The 19,995-nt window shown below is 34.3% G+C and overlaps 2 protein-coding genes across 9 annotated transcripts; both read right to left on the bottom strand.

The window, feature by feature from the left end:
• Positions 1 to 3,289: 3,289 nt before the first annotated feature.
• On the bottom strand, positions 3,290 to 14,694 carry LOC138314781 (cAMP-responsive element modulator-like). 8 transcript variants are annotated; one of them, XM_069255313.1, is made up of 7 exons: positions 14,543 to 14,694; positions 12,427 to 12,632; positions 12,136 to 12,218; positions 11,314 to 11,456; positions 6,213 to 6,374; positions 5,800 to 5,944; positions 3,290 to 5,586 (listed from the first exon to the last, which is right to left on the bottom strand). In XM_069255313.1, exons 2-7 carry the CDS (start codon positions 12,622 to 12,624, stop codon positions 5,442 to 5,444), a joined length of 876 nt encoding a protein of 291 aa, XP_069111414.1. In that variant the 5' UTR covers positions 12,625 to 12,632; positions 14,543 to 14,694; the 3' UTR covers positions 3,290 to 5,441. The 8 variants fall into 8 exon arrangements, with proteins under 8 accessions (XP_069111414.1, XP_069111417.1, XP_069111418.1 ...); XM_069255316.1 differs by having other exon boundaries at positions 6,213 to 6,371; XM_069255317.1 differs by having other exon boundaries at positions 11,320 to 11,456.
• Positions 14,695 to 17,909: 3,215 nt separating this feature from the next.
• On the bottom strand, positions 17,910 to 19,991 carry LOC138316497 (uncharacterized). The gene has a single exon (XM_069258189.1). It carries the CDS (start codon positions 19,989 to 19,991, stop codon positions 17,910 to 17,912), a length of 2,082 nt encoding a protein of 693 aa, XP_069114290.1.
• Between the last annotated feature and the right edge of the window lie 4 nt (positions 19,992 to 19,995).

Below are 19,995 nucleotides of genomic sequence, written 5' to 3'. Positions count from 1 at the left end.
GACCATGACTTCGGAAATCATAACGGAGTTGAAAAACCGGTCCTAGTAAAAAAAAAAGGTATAGTGATTATGACAATTACAATCAGAATTTGTGTTTAGACAAGACCAATTGATTAAATCGTCTACCATATTTTAGTAAACTCATTCAATAAAAATCATTCACGGCAGAAATGACTCGATATCATCTTCTCAAATGTTAAACTTTGCATTTTTGTTTTGTTTTGTAAAAGGTTTTTTTGACATGATATAACCAATACAAGTTTATAGCTATAAAGACGCTTAGTAAAATAAGATATCTTATATATGCACATATATATATATGTATAGGGAAATTCATACTTGTACGTGTATAAATTTTTCAGGTAAACTTCGCATAGATACCGGTACACTGTGCGTATTTAAAGATAGCATACCATATCATGTTCATCGTTTATCTCTAAAAGCTATTGGAAGTTACATAATAAACAAAGATGATTAGGATAGCTAGGTCACCACGCACGGGACAAAGAAGCAAACTGTTACAGCTGTCGTGTCAAGTTATAATTACTTCTGTGTGACCGTGTGATCAATAGCTGATTGCACCTACGCTTCATAATTCATTTCCACACAATTGTTCATCAAAATTTCACACCTTTCAGCATTCTCACACGTAAGACTTACATTGATTGATATTTATTGTAATGGGTCCCTCCAGAATTATCAATACAGCAACATATATAACACATTTGAACAAGTGAACTTAAAGTTCATGAAATGTTTTCAGTTTTATTCATTTAAGAATTAGATTAATATATTTTTTGTTATAGAGATATAACGCGCAAAACCTATTATAGAGATATACCGCGAAGTTAATCCTTATTTATAATTAAATCTAGGCCCGATGAATTTTAAATTGCGTTACGGACTCTTTGGTCTCAAAATATCATAGACAAACGGTAACGTCCTGAATGAGATGATAACATTTTTAAAATTATTGTAGCCAATACAAATGCTCGTTAAATGTGTTTATTTTGGAGGATGAACGTGCTCACATCTGCAATTTCAAGTCAGTTGTAGCAACCGCCCACTTAGATAGTGAAAGGCTATAACTTACGCTGACAATCATACGACGTCATAATGAAGGAGACTGATAGTGACGTCATAATGATGCAATTAAAATTAAGATGTCGATTCCCAGAGATTTCACAGAGACCTCTCCAAAATTCCGTGATTCTAAGGTCCTGACTGAGGTTAAAATTATAAAACGTAAATTATCCAACAGGCAGCTTAATTTCTTTCCCTTTATATTAATACGGGTACGTAAAAGTTGCATGACTTGCGAATCCAATATCAATATTGGAGAATAAAGAATAATGCTGTTTTCAGATATATTTGATTAGTTAAACAGTTGCGCTCTGTCGGCCATCTTGTTCACAGATCGGTACCAAAATGTGTTATAGACAACTAGGGACCTAGGGGAACCTACATGCGAAATTTGAGAAGGATCCCTTCAGTGCTTTCTAAGAAATAGCGGTTACAAACTTTAACTATCAAAATCCAAGTTGACTGCCCGGCGGCCATCTTGTTCACCGATTGACTCCAAAATGCAATATGCACAACCAGAGAGTATAGGGTCATAGATAAACCTACATATGAAATTTGAGAAAGATCCCTTCAGTCCATTCTAAGAAATTGCTGTAACAAGAACTTTAATAGGCGCACAGTTAGACCACAGGCGTCTGCATCTGGTTTTGGAAAAAATACAATGTCCTAACCTACTATAGTAGGGGTAGTTTATTATATTTTTGTCAAACCAGAAGCAGACACCTGTGGTAAGACGGACTACGGACGAAAAGCGATTTGAATACCGGGGCCGCCCGTTTGACGTCATGAAAAAAAAAACCACTAACGCTGTTGGTAAAATTTTAGCGATATTGGCAAAAACATATATACATGTTTCTGATGTTAGTGCATTCGACCTCCAATGGAACAGTAGCAGACTGTCGCCTTTCAGATTTTAAGACAGTTATTTCAATATATCATGCTTATTTGACCCGCTTCCTCTAGTAGACCTTTGTTATCCATCCTTTCTTCCGATGATAAGGTCAACTTAACCGAGGAAACCTATTTTGACGACAAAGACCATATGACAATTTCTGATCTTTGATTTATCACAATTATCTCTCTTGGAAACTGTACCAGACCTCAAGATCTGCTAGCAATTGTCTATCCCCAGCTGTACAAATATTTCCTTCATTTGAGCCTTGTAGCCCTTCTTGCCAGCATGCTATAGGCTCAATATCAAGTTTCTAGGGCCCTTAGATATTGACAAAAATTGTTTAAAGGTTTTAGCCTTTAAACCTCGGTCTCATTGTATGAAGGTTAAGGTCATTCATTTGTAGCTCTTCATCCCTGCATTAGTACCCTAGGCCTTTCGGCTATAAAGAAGCTGTTTGAATGAAAACTTGACGTGAACGATGGAGCATGCTGACTATAGGTCATCAAATCGTCTACATTGTATGTGCATGTCCTCAGTCCCAGTGACTAGTTTTATCCTGGCAAATGACAATTCAAATAAGAATTACTTATTCTGTCTCGTCTATAGTGGACTAGTGGTCATCGCTTTATAGATGTAGGTATATCTGATTTTCTTTCATACCTAAACGTGTAAAACTGGCTGGTCTAGGGCAATACAGTCATGTCGCTCGAGGCTGTATTGCATAGCTACCCATGCAATAAAGCCTCATGACGTCACAGCGTCAACAAAATCTGTATTTCCTCTGTAAATTTTAACTTTTTACCACAAATATGACTGGTTTTCCTATAAAAGATGGAAACACAGAATTTGTGTTGAAAATATGTATGGAAAATTTACTTCCAGTCATGGATTTCTTTGAATTTATTTCAAAATGGCGGGATATTATAGTTGTAAAATTACAATAAAACGTCGAGGTATGAAAGAAAAATACTCTTTCTTAAGTGGATATGAAGGATAGGGATATTCTACCCTCGGGATCACAAAATGTTGTAAAACCCTCGGCAAGCCTCGGGTTTTACTACATTTTGTGACCCTCAGGTAGAATATCACTATCCTTCATATCCACATATGAAAGAGTCTTATATTATAGCATAGAATGTTCTATACCATCTATCAAATAGAAACTATATAATACTATCAGACTTCACAAGGGAGTGTAAATATCAAAATGTTTGGACATGAAGAATGCTTTAGAGATGAAATTTATCTCTAGATGTGAAATGGGAACATCAATTATTATACATAATTTAAGTAACAACAATAAGACAGTAGGACAATAATTTATACATTTTATTATGGTGATGACAATGCTGTAACAGATCATTAACAGCTATGTAAAAATTAAGTTAAAACATCAAGATGTCCATGCTGAAAAAAACTATCTTTCCATGAAGTTAATATCACTCAAATTTCACAATAAATAGCATCATCTCAAAATGAACAGTATTTTCACAAATATATGAATTTGTGCTGTTTTAATGTTCGTAAGTACTTCACAAAAATGATATAAATTGAGCATCTGCAAATGTGATTAAAAACAATGTCATTTAATATGACAAATGATAGACTTGAATCTTCAATCTGGAGTCCTTCATGTCATGTTATTTATATTACCTAGCATTTAACTGTAAACTTTCCTTATGACAAAAATGTAGTCCTCAAATTTAATGAAGTGAAAATCTTGTAAAGCAACGATTTTCTGCTACATGAATCAGACATAGTTATTCCTTATAAACTGGCATCTGCAGGACAGTGTAGATCTGGGTGACAATGTTATTATTGTGCAAAGGACCAATACCATATATACTTAGAACCAATACAACATTGATTTCATTTCTAATGAATAACCTATCGCTATATTAGCAATAGTTAAGATAATTTCTGTCATATTGTATTTTTTATGCCAAATAACTTATACATTGTTTCATATCGCTAGTTTTTTCCCCATATTATCTTCAGAACATTGATTGAAAAGAGGATTTTTTGGGCCACAATGTATGAGATTTGTGTCTTAAAGTTTGTATTTTGAGCTAACACAGTTCAACTGTAAGTGATCTTTATTCTAACTTCATAATTATTTGTTACCATTACCCTGTGTAGAACACTTAAGATTGAGTTTGATCTAGTTTGAGATTCATTTTTTTTCTATATTAAAATCTATCAGACAGACAAAGCCTGGCAATGACCTAAAAAGATTGTAATTGACTAGCATCTTATTTTTAGAGGCAAGCTGAATAGATGCACCAAAACTGCCTTCATCATTTATAATTTATGATAGTTAATTATACAAATATTACCGAAGATTTTTTTCCCATTGAAAGTTTACAATATACCAATTATTTTCGTCTCCATAAACTAACCTATGGCATTGTGCATACTGAAAAATATGCAAAATTAAAAACCAATCATGAAATATTAAAACACAAGAGACATAACAAAATCATAATGCTATATATTTAGGACTAAACAAGATTATCTAATGTTATACCACTCAATGTCAAGAGAAAAAGACAGTGACTACAATAAATTTGCAAAACTTAACAGAAGAGCAAAGGATACAACAAGTAAACTTTACCATAAACACTCATTAACAACTCATAACCATAACTACTACGTACATGATCCGTAATTCTTTATGCATGATAATTGTTTGACATGTAGCTATGTATATAAGGCACCCTAATTTCAATTAAAGTACAGAAGTATCTATCAAGGAAACAAATTTTCCTTCCTTACAGACTCAAAATACAGCACAATATATTTTTACCTATTTTCCGAAAGTACAGAAAATAACAAGAAAATTAAAAATACATAATTTCAGATCTTTGATGCACAATATATACTGTATTAAGGTAAATAAATCAAATCTTGACATTGCCCTTGAAAAACTCTCAGCAAGCCATATATTTATAATAACAGCATTCTTAGAAATTTAGGAAATTAATTTTATTACATTGAATGACTTTTCAGATTTTAAAATATTTTTGAAACTTGTAAAAAAATTCAATCAGATATTAGATAGTGAACTTATTAAATTCTGCAGTAAAGGTTTTAGAACTGAAAATATCAATATATTTGTGAATCATAACGCTTTTGCCCTGAAATTTCTCTCAGTTTATATTCTCAAGGAATTTCAGACAGTCACTCAACAAGTAGAGTTTGAAAAAAGTGATAATTTCCATCGGAGATCTTGTGTAAGAAACCCTATGTGGGTTTAGTTGTCAGGACGCTGTGCATCAGACGATCAACGTCGTGCACAGGACCATGGCATACCCGTGTCCAGCAAGGGTGCCATATGGCTAGCACTCACCAGTGAAAGGTCATTGGGATTTCAACCTTCTTGCGTAGCTCTAAGAAAGCCTCCGTGGTCCCTGTGCAGGCTAAACCACTTAATAATTATAACAAGGATTATCACAGGCAGCCTTTATCCTTCCTTCTGACAGTACAGTTCTTTTAAAGCTTTTAACTCCTCTATCAATGTCTTGTTTTGATTTTCAAGAACAGCAACTCTGTTTTCCAAGCACTTAACATAATCTTTCTTTTTCCGACGACATTCTCGAGCTGCTTCCCTGTAAACATATAATTTGTTTCTAAATCTAAGAATAGGTTTTTTTACACTCTGAACAAAACTTTTCATAACAGATATTACATGTAGTGATCAACCACAATAGAGAAGTTCATAAAGATTGATCATGGACCTTTTTTCTGTCTGCATTTACTGGGGCCAATTCCACCGATAAAACCAAGATAAAGAACATTTTGAAAATCTGAATGCAGTATACCTATTTTTCAAAAGTCTGAGTTCTCGTTTGCGTGATGCCTCCTCTCCCATATTGGTAGGACTAGACATTGGACTGCCAGCTGTAGCCATCACAACACCCTGGGGTATTGAACCAGATGTTGCTATTTGGTACGCTTGTACTGTACCTGTAAAATAAATTAATGAACATCCAATCTAAATAGGAAGAAACAATGAGCATCAGATTTGAAGAATATTAATATAAGTATTCATGTGTGTTTAACATCATTCTATGGACATAATTATAAATATATGTGATATGATGTAACTGCATATATATTTAGAAAAGCATTATGGGAATAAGAGAAAATATACAAAATTAAAAATTTGAGCTTCTAGTTATTTGTATTCTAAGATCAAATGATGCAATTTCAATAGGTTAGTTCAGTCAAGTACCTGGTATGTAAAACTGTCCATCTGGCCCCTGTGCATACTGCACAATGGTTGCACCTGTTGCAGCAGATGTTGTAGGACTGGCATTGGTCATGGTCAATGTCTGAAGACCCTGTGCTACTGATGTGCCATCAGATGTTATTTGAATAGCTCCAGAGGGGACTACTGAAACAAATAACAATCATAATTTATGAGAAATGAAATAACCGGTTTTTATTACATTTTAAAGTGAATAGTCGGGCAAAGGAAACCAGTCTAAATGCGTTCTTTGGCCTTCCAAAAGTCATTTTATACCATAATGATGGTCAAGTTCTGCTTACGGTGTCCAGTTTTGACCATTGAAATTTTGGGGAAGCCCCGTGTAAATTTAGCACAGTTCTAAATATAAATTCTCCAAACTCTTTGAAAACGAGGCTGCGTGGAAATGTCAACATGGACATGTGTTTCTCAGTCGTGTCGGTTTCGTTTCGTGTGATAAACCACTAATGCGGTATGCAAATTGTTGTTTTGAGATGATACATTTGATGCAAATGAAGTATTCTTACATTAATGACAATGCTTTGTAAGCATTTTTCGATAAAAGCATCTTGTACATGGAAATCGACACAAATATTCGGCCGATGCAGAGATGGGGCCCCGGCAAGGGGCAATTATTGCAGCATAGCATTCGTCGTATTTTACATCAACCGAATCATGAAGGTTAAATACAAATAATCGTAACATAATTTCCCATTTAAAACCACACGAAAACGTTCCATAGAACGTCCGTGCATGTAGCTGTCAAAGATGTGAAAATAAATTAGCTCATACATAGATATTTTACAAGTACAATATATGTGTTCAATTATTCGTGTAGTTTTTTGCAGAGATTTAATTAAATTATCTATGTCTCTGGTTGGTTTTTTTTTTTTTTTTGTAAACAATATTTGAGTTCTGGAGAGAGATGACATGAATGTCCAGCTGGAAGGAAAGAAACTTTTATGATGTATATGTATCGTACAATGTATATATGTAAACGTACATTCCATGTAGCTGCTATAGAATTACAACTAGGAAATTCTCTCGAACATTGATAATATTTAATTCTTCAAATTCATGTAGGCCTATGCTGTGAGAATTAACACATCATATATATTTCCAGAAAACATATAGGCCTACATGTATGTTACTTTCCTTTTCTGTTGTTTCCTGTTCTTTTTTGTGCTCTGGAGAAAAAGATGATTGAGTTGAAGAAAAGTAATTAATTAAGAGAAATGTGTACCACAGTACTTTGTCTGTAGCCGAGGGGTTCTATACTGTTTTAATAGTCCAGTAATTAATAATTAAATTGAAAATTTCAAAATTAAGATGAAATTGTAAATTCCATTTTTGAATGAAGTGGTTTCCCTCCTTTGAGAGTACACAGTGTGTATACCCTTTTTGGTTTTTAGGAATAATACCTGAATAGGAACCTGAAATAACATGACAATCAATCAGGTATGTGTGTGTTGGGGGGTGGGGGGGGGGCTAAAAGACAGAAGAATCATGAGGTTGGGAAGTTGTAACTTGAGTGGGGGGTTGAAATATAGAAGAAATAGCTACAGATAACTGGAAGTGGAAGGGTGCTTTATCATTGATCTGGTCATTGCATATTTGGGGTTTACATGGCTTTTTTTTTTGGTTATTTAGTCTCATTGATTTTGGAGCAACTTTGAATCCATATGGTACTGTATATCTTTCTTTTTTCCATGTGTAGCTATTTCTTCTGTATTTCACCCTCCGCCCAAGTCACAACTTCCCAATAGGTACCACTTTTTTGTTTAGAACTCAAATCAAAGACAGATGTACATAGTACTACATACTACATTTTAGTCTATGTGTTTGTAATCACTGTTACTACAGTATTAATACATAAATGGTCTATGTACAAGTTACACATAGACAATAAATGTGAAATTTGGTTCAGACAAAAAGATTTTTAACATTTCAGATAACTTGCTAGTTTTATGGTTTTATTTATATGTTGAGTCTACTCTCTTGTAAAGTAGAATTTAGAAATCCTAAGACAATGTTATCTATATTGCTATATGTAAAAAAAATCCTTATATTTTAATAGTAATTGAAAAGCTATCTCACAAGCCCTGACAAACAAATGGGCAGGCATATGGATGCAAGAATTATAATCACTGGATCTAGAGTAGAACGAATATACGTACACGGCCCACTATACCTTTCGGCCGGGTACGAATTGGTCCCTATGTGTCGTAGTGGAGCACTGCCACCGAAAATCACTCGGGCACAGTTTTCTATACTTTTTTGTAGGTTTCCAATTATTTTATGCGTAAACATGCATTTATATATTATTTTTGTCCAAAACAAACATAACTACCATTCTTAATATCTACCGTACCATTCACAAGACGTCAAATTCACAATTTGTGAACTTGTCGTATAAATTCCCTTCAGAAAGACCTTCATATGTATTATGTAAAAAATTAATGCCTCGCTGAGAATTTGATAGTTTATGTGATTCAGTTTTATTGCCTAGTAGGTAAGCGATATCAAACAAGTACGATAAAATGCAAACACGTTTTATATAATGGTTTGCATTATCATTACTTTGCTCCATTAGCAGTAATAGGCACCAATTGTAGCTCTAAAGACACCATTTTCTGTCAAAAAGTCTTTTGAGCTAAAATATTGCAGCTAGATCTAGAGGACTAATATAAACAGATATTTCTACAAAGTTAAACAATGAAAAAGTATTGCATCATAATTTTATTTAATGATTACAGTTGAAAGGAACATTTAATAAATTAATACTGTTTAAATGTTCTGTTCATGATCTTCTAGGTCCATATTGGAAAAGTTTACTTTCAAGAGCACTCAAATCAACATTCTTCAGTCTTCATATGATGCTAATTGTATGTATATGTATACATACACTTGTATACAGGTCCAAGGGATGAACTTTCTGTATTCATGTCACTATGCATGCATGGTGCCTGAAAAAAAGAACCAGCAATTTTTTATATCTGTTGAATATGACAAAAATTGAAATGATCAATTTCAAATATATATAAATGAATAAATGTAGGTTCATTCTACAGGGTTTTTTTTATTTTAGAGAAAACATTTTATAAGTTGTGAATGTGTCACTGATGCATTTGATAGAATAGAATATTGTTTCAAAAAAGATACAAAATTCATTATCTATAGTTCCAACAAAAATTCAGAATAATTATAAATGATACATGGCTGCAGTACATTTCAACTCTGTAAAGTTTGTCATATACACATGAACCAGGTACAGTTGTAATAAATATACAAACACTATTTATTATTATGACCAGAAATAATATTGTATGTGTCCTCCAAATATATCTAAAGAACAAGCTAAAACCTACATGTACATATGTATATGTGTATATCAGAACATATACAATACAATTTTACCAATTAACCTACAATGTAAATCCTATATACAATGTATGTGTATAACACTACCAGAACATGTACAGAACAAAAATTTACAAATTAAAAATCTATAAATATATACATCAGAACTGTATGAATTGGCCGGTAGCATACAGGGCATTCATTACCCCTAAAGAGGCCCCACTAAAGAACCGCTATTTACCCCAAGGTTACGTTTTACGCGATTGGGGAACAGGTATGAAACATGTGACCATATGTGACCACTCATTTATGAAAAAATACTGCTAGGGACTATTTACATAATGATCAAAATACGAAGACTCACTCACAATCAGCTGAGCAGGGAGTACCGGGTACGTAGTAGGCCTAGGTACGTACAGTAGCGGTCCGGAGCCGCGTGTTCTCTTCACTATAACAAGTTGTATTAACACTCTCCATGCGTCGTAATGTTTACCGAGTCAGTTGTTGGGATTGTCGCTGCTCCATTGCCTTTCCTTTCGCATTTTAGGTGAGTCAGTTGGTTGTTTTGGCGGAAACATTTTGGTTCAAAACTACGGTAGCCATGTTTTGTTTACTACGGAGAGTGGTGGGTGTTGCGCATGCGTTAAGATTGAACTGCACTCTTAGCCGTCCGGGAGGACTTTTAGGATTCCCATAGATATTATTATTTTCTTCGCATGTACAGCGATTTTGACGGAAAGTTTTATTTTTCTAATTCATAAGAAATTATACCGGATATATTAGTACCATTTTTACCAATTTTACAGTCACTTGCCCGACTATTCGCTTTAAGAAGAAATTTATAGTCTTAAAGGCCCACTACCTTTCCGATATGACTTTTGATTTTTAATATTTAAGTGAAAAATGAGATCTGTAATTTTGTACAGTCGCAAAAGTTATTAGCTTACCATAAATAGTATACTAATCATAACCTTCTGAACAACTAAATAAGTAATAATTAACAGTGATTTTTCAGGGCTTTTTGGGATAAGTTACCCATTTCTGAACATGGTGTTATAGGTAATTAAATATTGTAAAACTGTTTCATTTGATGTTACATGCTGTTTTTACATGGACCTGTATTGCGTCAACAAAACAATCTTTTATCAGGACAGCTTTTTTTCTCAGCAATTTGATTTAGGAATTTTTCATTGTAATTGGGAAAAATATAGAGGGTTTGGCATGGGGAATGGGGTCTTTTACCAACCCCAGTTATATAAGGAGAAAAATCATTGATTAACTACATGTCAATTATTATAACATGAGTTGTATTATGTTTCCCACCGCTGTCCTAATCACAGCGTGTCAGATAGCATAACAACAGAATGAATCTTCACTGTTAACACAGATTACACAAGGAATTTCACATTTTTTATGTTGTATTAATGTAACCTCATCTTAGGCCATCAACATAAATTTTCTTAAGATTTTTTTTTAGTTTTATAAAGGTAGTGGACCTTTTAAGAGAAAGTCTCAACGGGTATGCCAGGAAACAGTTGAAGAAAATAGCTTAAATTATAATCAAAGAAAAATTACAAATTTGCATATATATAACAAAATGATAATCATAAAACTATCCACTCTTTTCTTTAAACAAAATTAAATGATTTTAATTAGACCAATTCTCAGTATATAGCAAAGGAGATATTTGAACTGAAAGCAAAAGATATAAAAGCGAAATACTAACAGTCACCTTGCTGGAACTGGACATTGTTATGTGTGGACAGATTAGTAGCTGCCTCCTGGCTCTCTCCATCTTGACTTTGGCTACTATTTGACTCCTCTTCAATTTTCGGTACCGGAGATGATGACAACTCATTCAATATTTTTCTATCAAGACAAAAATGTTTTTGTTTCACCTTACTTTCCTAAACATTTTTTATTATGAAGTGTCAAATTGTTTTAATACGCATTTGTAATTTGATATCAGAATATATCTGCAGAAGATTACAAATAAATAATGTTGAAAATTGTAGAATATTCATTCATCCTCAAAATAAATAGGAATGTAAATATGGAACAAAGAAACTAAATAATTGCAAAATGTGGAGTCTAAATGATAGTATGCTAATATATCATCCATCAATTTTTTTTTATATGTTTAAATCACAGTGCATCAAGAGAGATGGCCATATAGTCCCAACTTTCCAACCATATCTTCAAAATTAGTATTATTACAGTATTTGACCAAATTGCCCGAGATGTTTACTTTTTTAAATAAATAAAGAGGTTCTTAATTATTGGACAAATCTCCCATAAAATTACTGCACAAAGTAAACTATAGATCAATTTGCCAAATAAATTGTCAAAGAAATCTACTGTTTTCGTATCTTTAGCCTGAAATTTAATTTGAGGTATATGTGAAGTTGAGATCTCAAAAAAGGTAAGGGATGTGTGTATCTATTGGGTCGAATATGGTATATAATTTGACTAGATAAAACCCATGGAAAACAAAATGAATAATACAAATTTTGTAATTGCTCAACCATGGTACTTCTGAAGTTCTTACCTGTAAGAGGGTCGTCTTGATAGAATTTCTCTACGCTTTTTCCCTTCAGAGTCTTCATTCATATCATCATCTACAGCTGCCACCTGTCCAAATAATGACAATTAAGATAAGTTTCTGAGCTGACAATGTTTAGTTTTTTTACTTCACAATATGAACATTTTGAATAAACAAATAACTGAATTAGCATGCCAGATAACTATCAAAAAGGTTAATTTAATAAATACAGTAGTATTTAAACTCCCTGGAATTACCTCTATAGTGTAAAATTTAATTATAGGCTTGATCACTTACTCTCACAACCTGAATTGTCTGTATATTTGGTCCTGCAGTCTGTATGACAGAGGGTTGATTTGAGTGGATAACAGACTGTACTTGAACTGGTTGGTTCAAGGATGGCATATGTACCACAGACATGGCAGCAGGGTTCCCATCAATGTCATCAGAATTCACATTCTCTGACATCCTCTTCGAAGAAGGCTGCAAAAACATCTAAACTGCTACAAAAGATTTTTTTTAAAAGAAGAAAGAAAACAAAATTATATTTCTATATCATGTGTATCAATAGTTCAAAAGAAAAGTATTAATATATTTGATGAATATATAAAATAACTAATATCCTAAAATCTTCACTGCCACAAATTGTTTAATTGGATGCATTTAATTCATAAAGCAAATGTTATAGTTATCCATTGGTGACAGAAAAAAAATTATGTTTACTTTTTCCTAAAGACATTCAAAAATGTTATTAGATAGCAACTAATTCTAACCAAGTACCAATTCTCAACATTGCATAGATCTATATCTGTGTATATATACATTTACCACAAAAATTCAGGTCAATAAATTAAAGGTCATATTTTGATAGAAGACTTTATCATGCTGATTTCCACAAAAAAATGTCTGAACATTTCTGAGTGACCATACAAGTACACATGCCAGTCTGTGACTTTAAGCACTAGTCTGATGCACACGGCTAGCAATTTTACAGCATGATTAGTGCCAACTGTAATGAAATAGTCTGATTGGACTATTGGCTCCACCCGATTAAAATTGGTATAAAATACTATAAAAGTGGTGATCAATTACATTTTTCAACACATTTGGAGTGCATTCCATATGCGATTATTAGAGTCCGAATTCTGAAATGATGATGACTTTAGTACTGAAGAAAAACGTCTGTATAAACAGTATATATTTAATTTGAACTAGTGATTGAAGAGACAGATAAGTAAAATGTTGGTGTTTACTAGTCTAAATGACTAGCAGCGAAAAACATGACATTACAGACTTACGTGTGATGGTGATAAAATTTGACAAGATTGGGTCGTCAACCAGTACAAAATTTATATAAAATAATCTGGTTTATGCTGTAAATCTCGCTATATTCCACAATTTGACTACTTTCCCCATAAATGTTTTCTTTTAAATAAATTAGACCTATTGAAATTCCAAACAGTGATATATCTTACTTTATAATGATATCTACTGAGTCTGCGTGATGTTTCTTTGAAATAGAAAAATTAGTACTCTTTGTCTCAAAAAAAATATCCAAAAGTCAACTTCATATCTGCAACTGTGTAAACATAGAGAAGAATTAAATAATTTTTCAGAATTCAAATAATAAAAAGAGAATGATATTTCATATCTGATGAATAATTTTAGAGAAAATAGCTCAAGTCATACTGTGCAAATCATAACATAAGAAGAAAACACATTACAATTTCAAGACAAACTTTAAAATTGTTTGTTTATAATTATACTCTAATAACCCATGCTCTTCTGTGTCACTATCAAGCCTAATTTGCATAAAATAAAAATAATTTTAATTCTGGCAAAATCATCAAAGAAAAATGTGTGGCTAGGGACTACTGCAGTATGCTGTGTATTTTGTGATGATCTAGGCCTATGTGCATACAGCAAGAAAGATTAGGCCTAAATTATCTTAGTACAGAGGGCCTCAATTAATTTGAATTGTATACCATAAAAATCATAAATTTTTAGTTGAAATGTATATAAATCAAAACAAAAACATCTATGCTAAGCGTGCAATATGAATTTGTTTTCATATTTGCAGTTTTATTCTGGTCAAATTCGTATATAGGCCTAGTTTGTTAGGAAATCCCAAATATGGAAAGCACCCGATGATGTCTTTGACGTAAAGACAACGTAACGAAGCGTACCTATTTATAATGTCCCATTCATGGAAACTCCGGAGGTTAGCAGAACACTTCCCGTCAAAAGTCAGGGCTAAACAAGTTCGTGCTTAGCCATCGACAAGTAAAAAATTCTTTTGGTAAAACATTTTCAAGCTTATTATTTTTGCTGAATTTGACACTTGATATCCACTGAGATGGTATCATGATTGACACCACGCTTGATTGTTGTGTTTCGTCAATCGAGTACTTACCAGTTACGTACTTTTCGTCACCAACTTTGCAGCAATCGGAGTGGATAAATTTGCAGAATACGTAGTCGCCACGTCAAAATACACCAGCAGCGTCACGATCATGAACAACAAGACCGCATTACAATGTATTCATACACACGGATTTCCACAATACTTAACTTTGATTGGTCGCTGAATATAGAATGACGTCATTTCATCCACTTTTCAGAACTACTTTTTCATGTGTTCTCGTAAGTGATTTGCGTCTTTAATAATATATGGTACTTACATAATAATAAACATTTTTGTACATGTATATTGTAAAATTTAATATTTTCCAATGAAAATTTTAATAAATATTTCTGAAAATACTCGTTCCTTGTGAGAACTTTTACGAACTATATTTGCTGGCGGCTATATAGGCAATGGAATGTGCTGTACTTCGGTTATGAGGCATTAGGGGTGGCCCTTGTACACAGCAATTTAAGACACAAGTTAAGTCCTTTGAAAATACCCGTTTATAGTTATTGTTGAGATAATGAAAACAATTATGTAATACTTTTATGAATCGAATATGTGCTTTATGCTTCTTTGATCAAGTTCTATTATGAATTGAAATAATTCACCCCTATGGACTATTCCATTTTCAGGGCCTAATGGACGATTCGTGTGGGCGATTTAAGCCTAAGACCACAGATCCGGAAATTATGAAATTAGGTAGACTTATATTATGCGACGAAAAAAATAATTGTTTTGAAGTAACTGAACAAAATATTTATATTTTAAAGAAAATGAACTTCTTAACATAATTATTTTACTTGGCGACGTATCTACATAAACATGTACACATATATAATCTATATCCTAACTGTACATGTACATTTTACCCTGATTACATTGGTTGGATATGTCACACAACACGATGTTAAAAAGTATTTTGTCGTGTTAACCTCTTACATTGTTGGATTACGGGTAGGGCGCATCTAACAAAACGTTAGGCCTACTCCAGTGGTTAATAACAATCCACCGTCAGGAACTTACGAATCGAAATTAGTATCCCATCTGGCCAGACTGGATTTCCTACATTTTCCTACATAGTCAGGGCGATTTTCCTACATAGTCAGGGCGATTTTCCTACACGGTCAGATTGATTTTCCTATCGGTCAGTAATCAGTATTTTATTTTTTTACGTGTCTACAATAGCTTAGATGTCAGGTATACATGTATTAGCAATCTAAAACATAAACTCTTAAAGATCTAGTTTGGACCGTGGTCATGTCAAAACAGTGTTAATATTGCGATTGTGACGTCACAACATGATTAACTTGCATTTGTGACGTCACAATATGACGACGATGAGTTTCTCGGAAGATATACTCGGACCTTTCGGTCAAATCCCCATTTTTTCCTTTAGATACCGGTTCTAGAAACAGCAACATTGAGTTATCACTAGTGCAAAACATCTTTGTCTCTCTTAAGATGTTTTAGTTCAAATTTGGACCACATCTACTTTATGACTAGTAGCGATTTATATTTTTAAGAAATTCTTTCTATTAGGCCTTATCGTTCCCACAGCTAGGGGTCTGAGAATTAGTTACAGATTATACAATTATTGGCCCAAGACCATTTTAGGCGTTCTAGATAAAAAAATCGGTAAAAATCGTACGTATAAAACTATATAGAGTAGATATATAATTTTTACCGATTCTTTTTATCTAGACCCCTAAAACGCCTAAAATGGTATTATGGCACTCCGGTGTGTCCATAATTATATAATCTGTAACTAATTCTCAGATCCCTGTGATTGCTCAAATCAACATTTATGCAAAATATGATCCCCTTTCCCAAAATATGTTTCTGGCCAATCGTCAACGTCTTTACGACAAGAAGTGATTTTTAAAGAAATTCATCCCGATCCCATGCAGGATGGCCAGAGCCACCATTTATGCAAAACCCGTGTCTCTTCCCCAGGGATGTTGCAATTTCAGAACCTTCTTCCAAGTAACTTGAAACTAGTAACTCATTATAAAACGCATTAAAATGTGTACAATAATTATTATTAATAAATAGAATTATAATGACTCTCTACCAAAATTAGAAAAGATGGCGCTAAGTAAGGAATAACTCTTAGCCAAAAAATGAATAGAATGCATGCGCTTAATCTAGAATAATGACTCTTTTCGAAAGTCAGAAAAGAGTGCGATAACTCTAGAATAACGAATCTTTCCCAAAACTAGAAAATGGAATGCTTACTTCAGCTGAGTTACGCTCTTTTTCGAAAAAAACCCAATATATACAAGGAAGCATTAACTCTTGTTAATCGATTCTTCGCCAAAACTCGAAATGAGAACGGAATTTGAAGGGAACATGACCTTACTTCGAAATAAAAAAAGGGGTGAGCGCCAAGATGCGGTCAAAATAGATAGCCCCCTCCTCACGGCTTTCGTACCAAGTCAAGTTTAAATTCTTTATCAAAAATATAACTTTAATATTCTTCGTAAACAGAAGTTCTACAGCTTATAAATCCTCATCAAAGCTAAACAAAGGGAGCTCGAAGTGCCAGTTATATTCCTCACGTTGAAGTCAAAACAAAGTGAAGGCAATGCAACTTCGAATTATTTTGATGGGAGCCTACGGGAAGAAACGTAATTCAGCAAGATAAAATTTGAATTTGGTAGCAAGGTCTGTTCTTAATGTAGATATCAAGTCATTGAAAGATTTGAACCAGGAGGTTATTCACGGCTGTTTTCCATGTATTGATCTCCGAGCCTCTTGGAGGATTCAGTTATTATTACCCGAGTACAGCTGTGATGGTATGCTGCAGCGACACTGACGTCCTCAACCGAGGTCATTACTTATTGCGTGTTTCGACCCCTTTAATACTCGGTACACTCACATGGTAGGGTGTGTGTGTGTCTTGTTTCGGGTGTCCAGCTACTTGTGTTTATTTTCATCAACAGTCTGCATGAAGATCGTTCTGCTGTCTTAGCCATCCTGTGCGCTGCTGCCTTTCTGGTCCGACCGGACAATCCTAATGCAGATAACATTCGTGTCATGAATGTAATAGAGTGAGAGAAAACACAACCAACGCGTTTGAATACCATTGATCAACTGACTATTTAATAAAACTGCGTATAACGTCACAATCGTTGTGACGTCATTTAAGTACATGTCGCATAACGTCGCGCCAATTACGTTGGCGCCAAATACACAATATCCTGGGGCCTCGCGAATATTATGTTCACAGTAATATATATTATAAGTATGTAAATAAACAATATTTAAAAGTAAAAAGTGGAATTAAAGTCTTTCACATCAATTATATATATATACTTAGACATTATTTATTAATTAGAGTTTAATAAATTAGGATTTATGTTGTGCGTATTTAACTTTTACACCAGTTCTTAATGTTTTCTTTCGCTTTTATCTTTGCCACTCGTGGTATTCTGTTCACGTCTCTGCATGGTCCATCGTTCTCGTCTCCACTAGACTCATCGTTGGCGTCTCTGTCGTCTTCCTGACGGACTTCCAAAGGGTATAACTTGATAATCGGTCGATTTGTGATACCAGAACTTGTGCGTATTACTGCAGATCGCACAAGATTGTCTCTACCATATACTAAATCCTCCACAACAGCAATTTTCCACGTCGTCCTTGGTGAATCATCGTGAACCTGAACTATATCTCCTACTTTGATAACTTGACTATTGCTGCCTGAAGCACGGTGAAATTCCCGCAAAGAAGTTAAGTATTCCTGGCGCCACCGCTTCCAAAAATGTTCTATTAACTGGAATCGTCTGTCCATCTCTTTATTTAGAATTCTGTGGGTATCCATGTCGAAAAAGTTGTCGTTTTCATCTTCTGTGTCTTGCAAAGGGTAAAGTACTGAGTTAATCCTTCTTCCGTACAATAAGTGTGATGGGGTTAATGGTGACAGTTCTGTAACGTCTGCACCGATGTATGTGAGCGGTCGGTCGTTGAGTATAGCTTCGATCTCTGTAATAACTGTCATTAACAAGTCGTAATTCACATATGCACGTCCGAGGACTTTTCGTAGACAATTCTTAGTAAGACCAATGAGTCTTTCCCAAAATCCGCCGTACCATGGTGCTCTCTTTGGAATAAATTTCCATGTTGTTCCATAATTATTAAGAGATTGGTGTACAAGTGTCGATTCCGTAAGTTTCCTTATTTCTTCTGCGGCGCTAACAAATGTTGTTCCGTTGTCTGAAATCATAACTCGTGGTAAGGATTTCCTGCTAATGAAACGACGGAAAGCCATGAGAAATGTTTCCTCTGTTAAATCCTGAACGATTTCCAAGTGTACTGCACGTGTATTAGCGCATGTAAATAGACATACATATACTTTCTTGTCCCGTCCATTGTGTTTCACATGTATTGCACCGGTAAAATCTACGCCAGTAACAGTGAATGGTGCAGCGTCCGACATCCTGTCCTTGGGAAGTGGAGGTGGATCTGGTGACGAGTATGCTTTACCCGATACTTTCTTACATGGTACACATTTCCGCAAAGTATTTCCAACAACATTTCGTATTGATGGAATCCAATACTTTTGTCGTAATAACGTTATTGTAGTACCTTTGTTTGCATGCATGTTTCGTCTATGCGTGTCCATAATCAGAAGCCTTGTAAACGAATGTTTCCCGGAAACCAAATATGGAAATCGTGTGTCAAACGGTATTGGGGCGTTATTGATACGTCCTCCACATCGTACAAGACCATCATCATCCAAATAAAGTCGAAGCTGGCGAATGAGATGATGGCTTTTATTCGACTTCAAACTTTCTAGAACATCATGATAGCTGTTGTTTTGTACGACTCTAATCCAAATAATTGACGCTTTGTTCAATTCATCTGGAGATAAAATTCCGGATTTCCGATCCTCTGCTTTTCTTCTACAGTTATAAAGGAATCGTTTGACATAGGCAGTAACCCGTAAGAGCCTGGAGTATGAGTTAAATCTGGTTATGTCGATAACACTACATCCGATATCTGTATTAAGAGTTTGCGTACTGTCATTGTTGTTTGTGACATCAGAATCCACTGTTGTGAGGACGATCGATTCGTTCCTATTCCACTGTGGCCAGTGAGTTTGATTGGTAATCCAACTTGGACCGTTTATCCATTTGGTACTCTTACCAAAGTTTGTAGCTGATATTCCTCTTGACAAAAGATCCGCAGGATTATCATTTGTTGGGCAATACCTCCAGGTAAATTCTTGTGTGAGGTCTTTTATTTCCTCAACTCTCTTTCCAATGAAAGGTTTCATCTTTTTGGAAGAATGTAGCCAGTTAAGGACAATCTGACTATCGCTCCAATAGAATACATCCGAACACTGCAGATTTGTCAATATGTGCTTTGCCATTCTAGCTCCCGTCACAGCAGCCAATAACTCCAACTGTGGTATAGTCACGGGATTCAATGGTGCTACACGGTTTTTCGCCATCACT

The sequence above is a fragment of the Argopecten irradians genome, chromosome 2, assembly GCF_041381155.1.
Source record: "Argopecten irradians isolate NY chromosome 2, Ai_NY, whole genome shotgun sequence".
Classification (NCBI taxonomy): Eukaryota; Metazoa; Mollusca; class Bivalvia; order Pectinida; family Pectinidae; genus Argopecten; species Argopecten irradians.
This window is presented reverse-complemented; position numbering and strand designations above follow the sequence as displayed.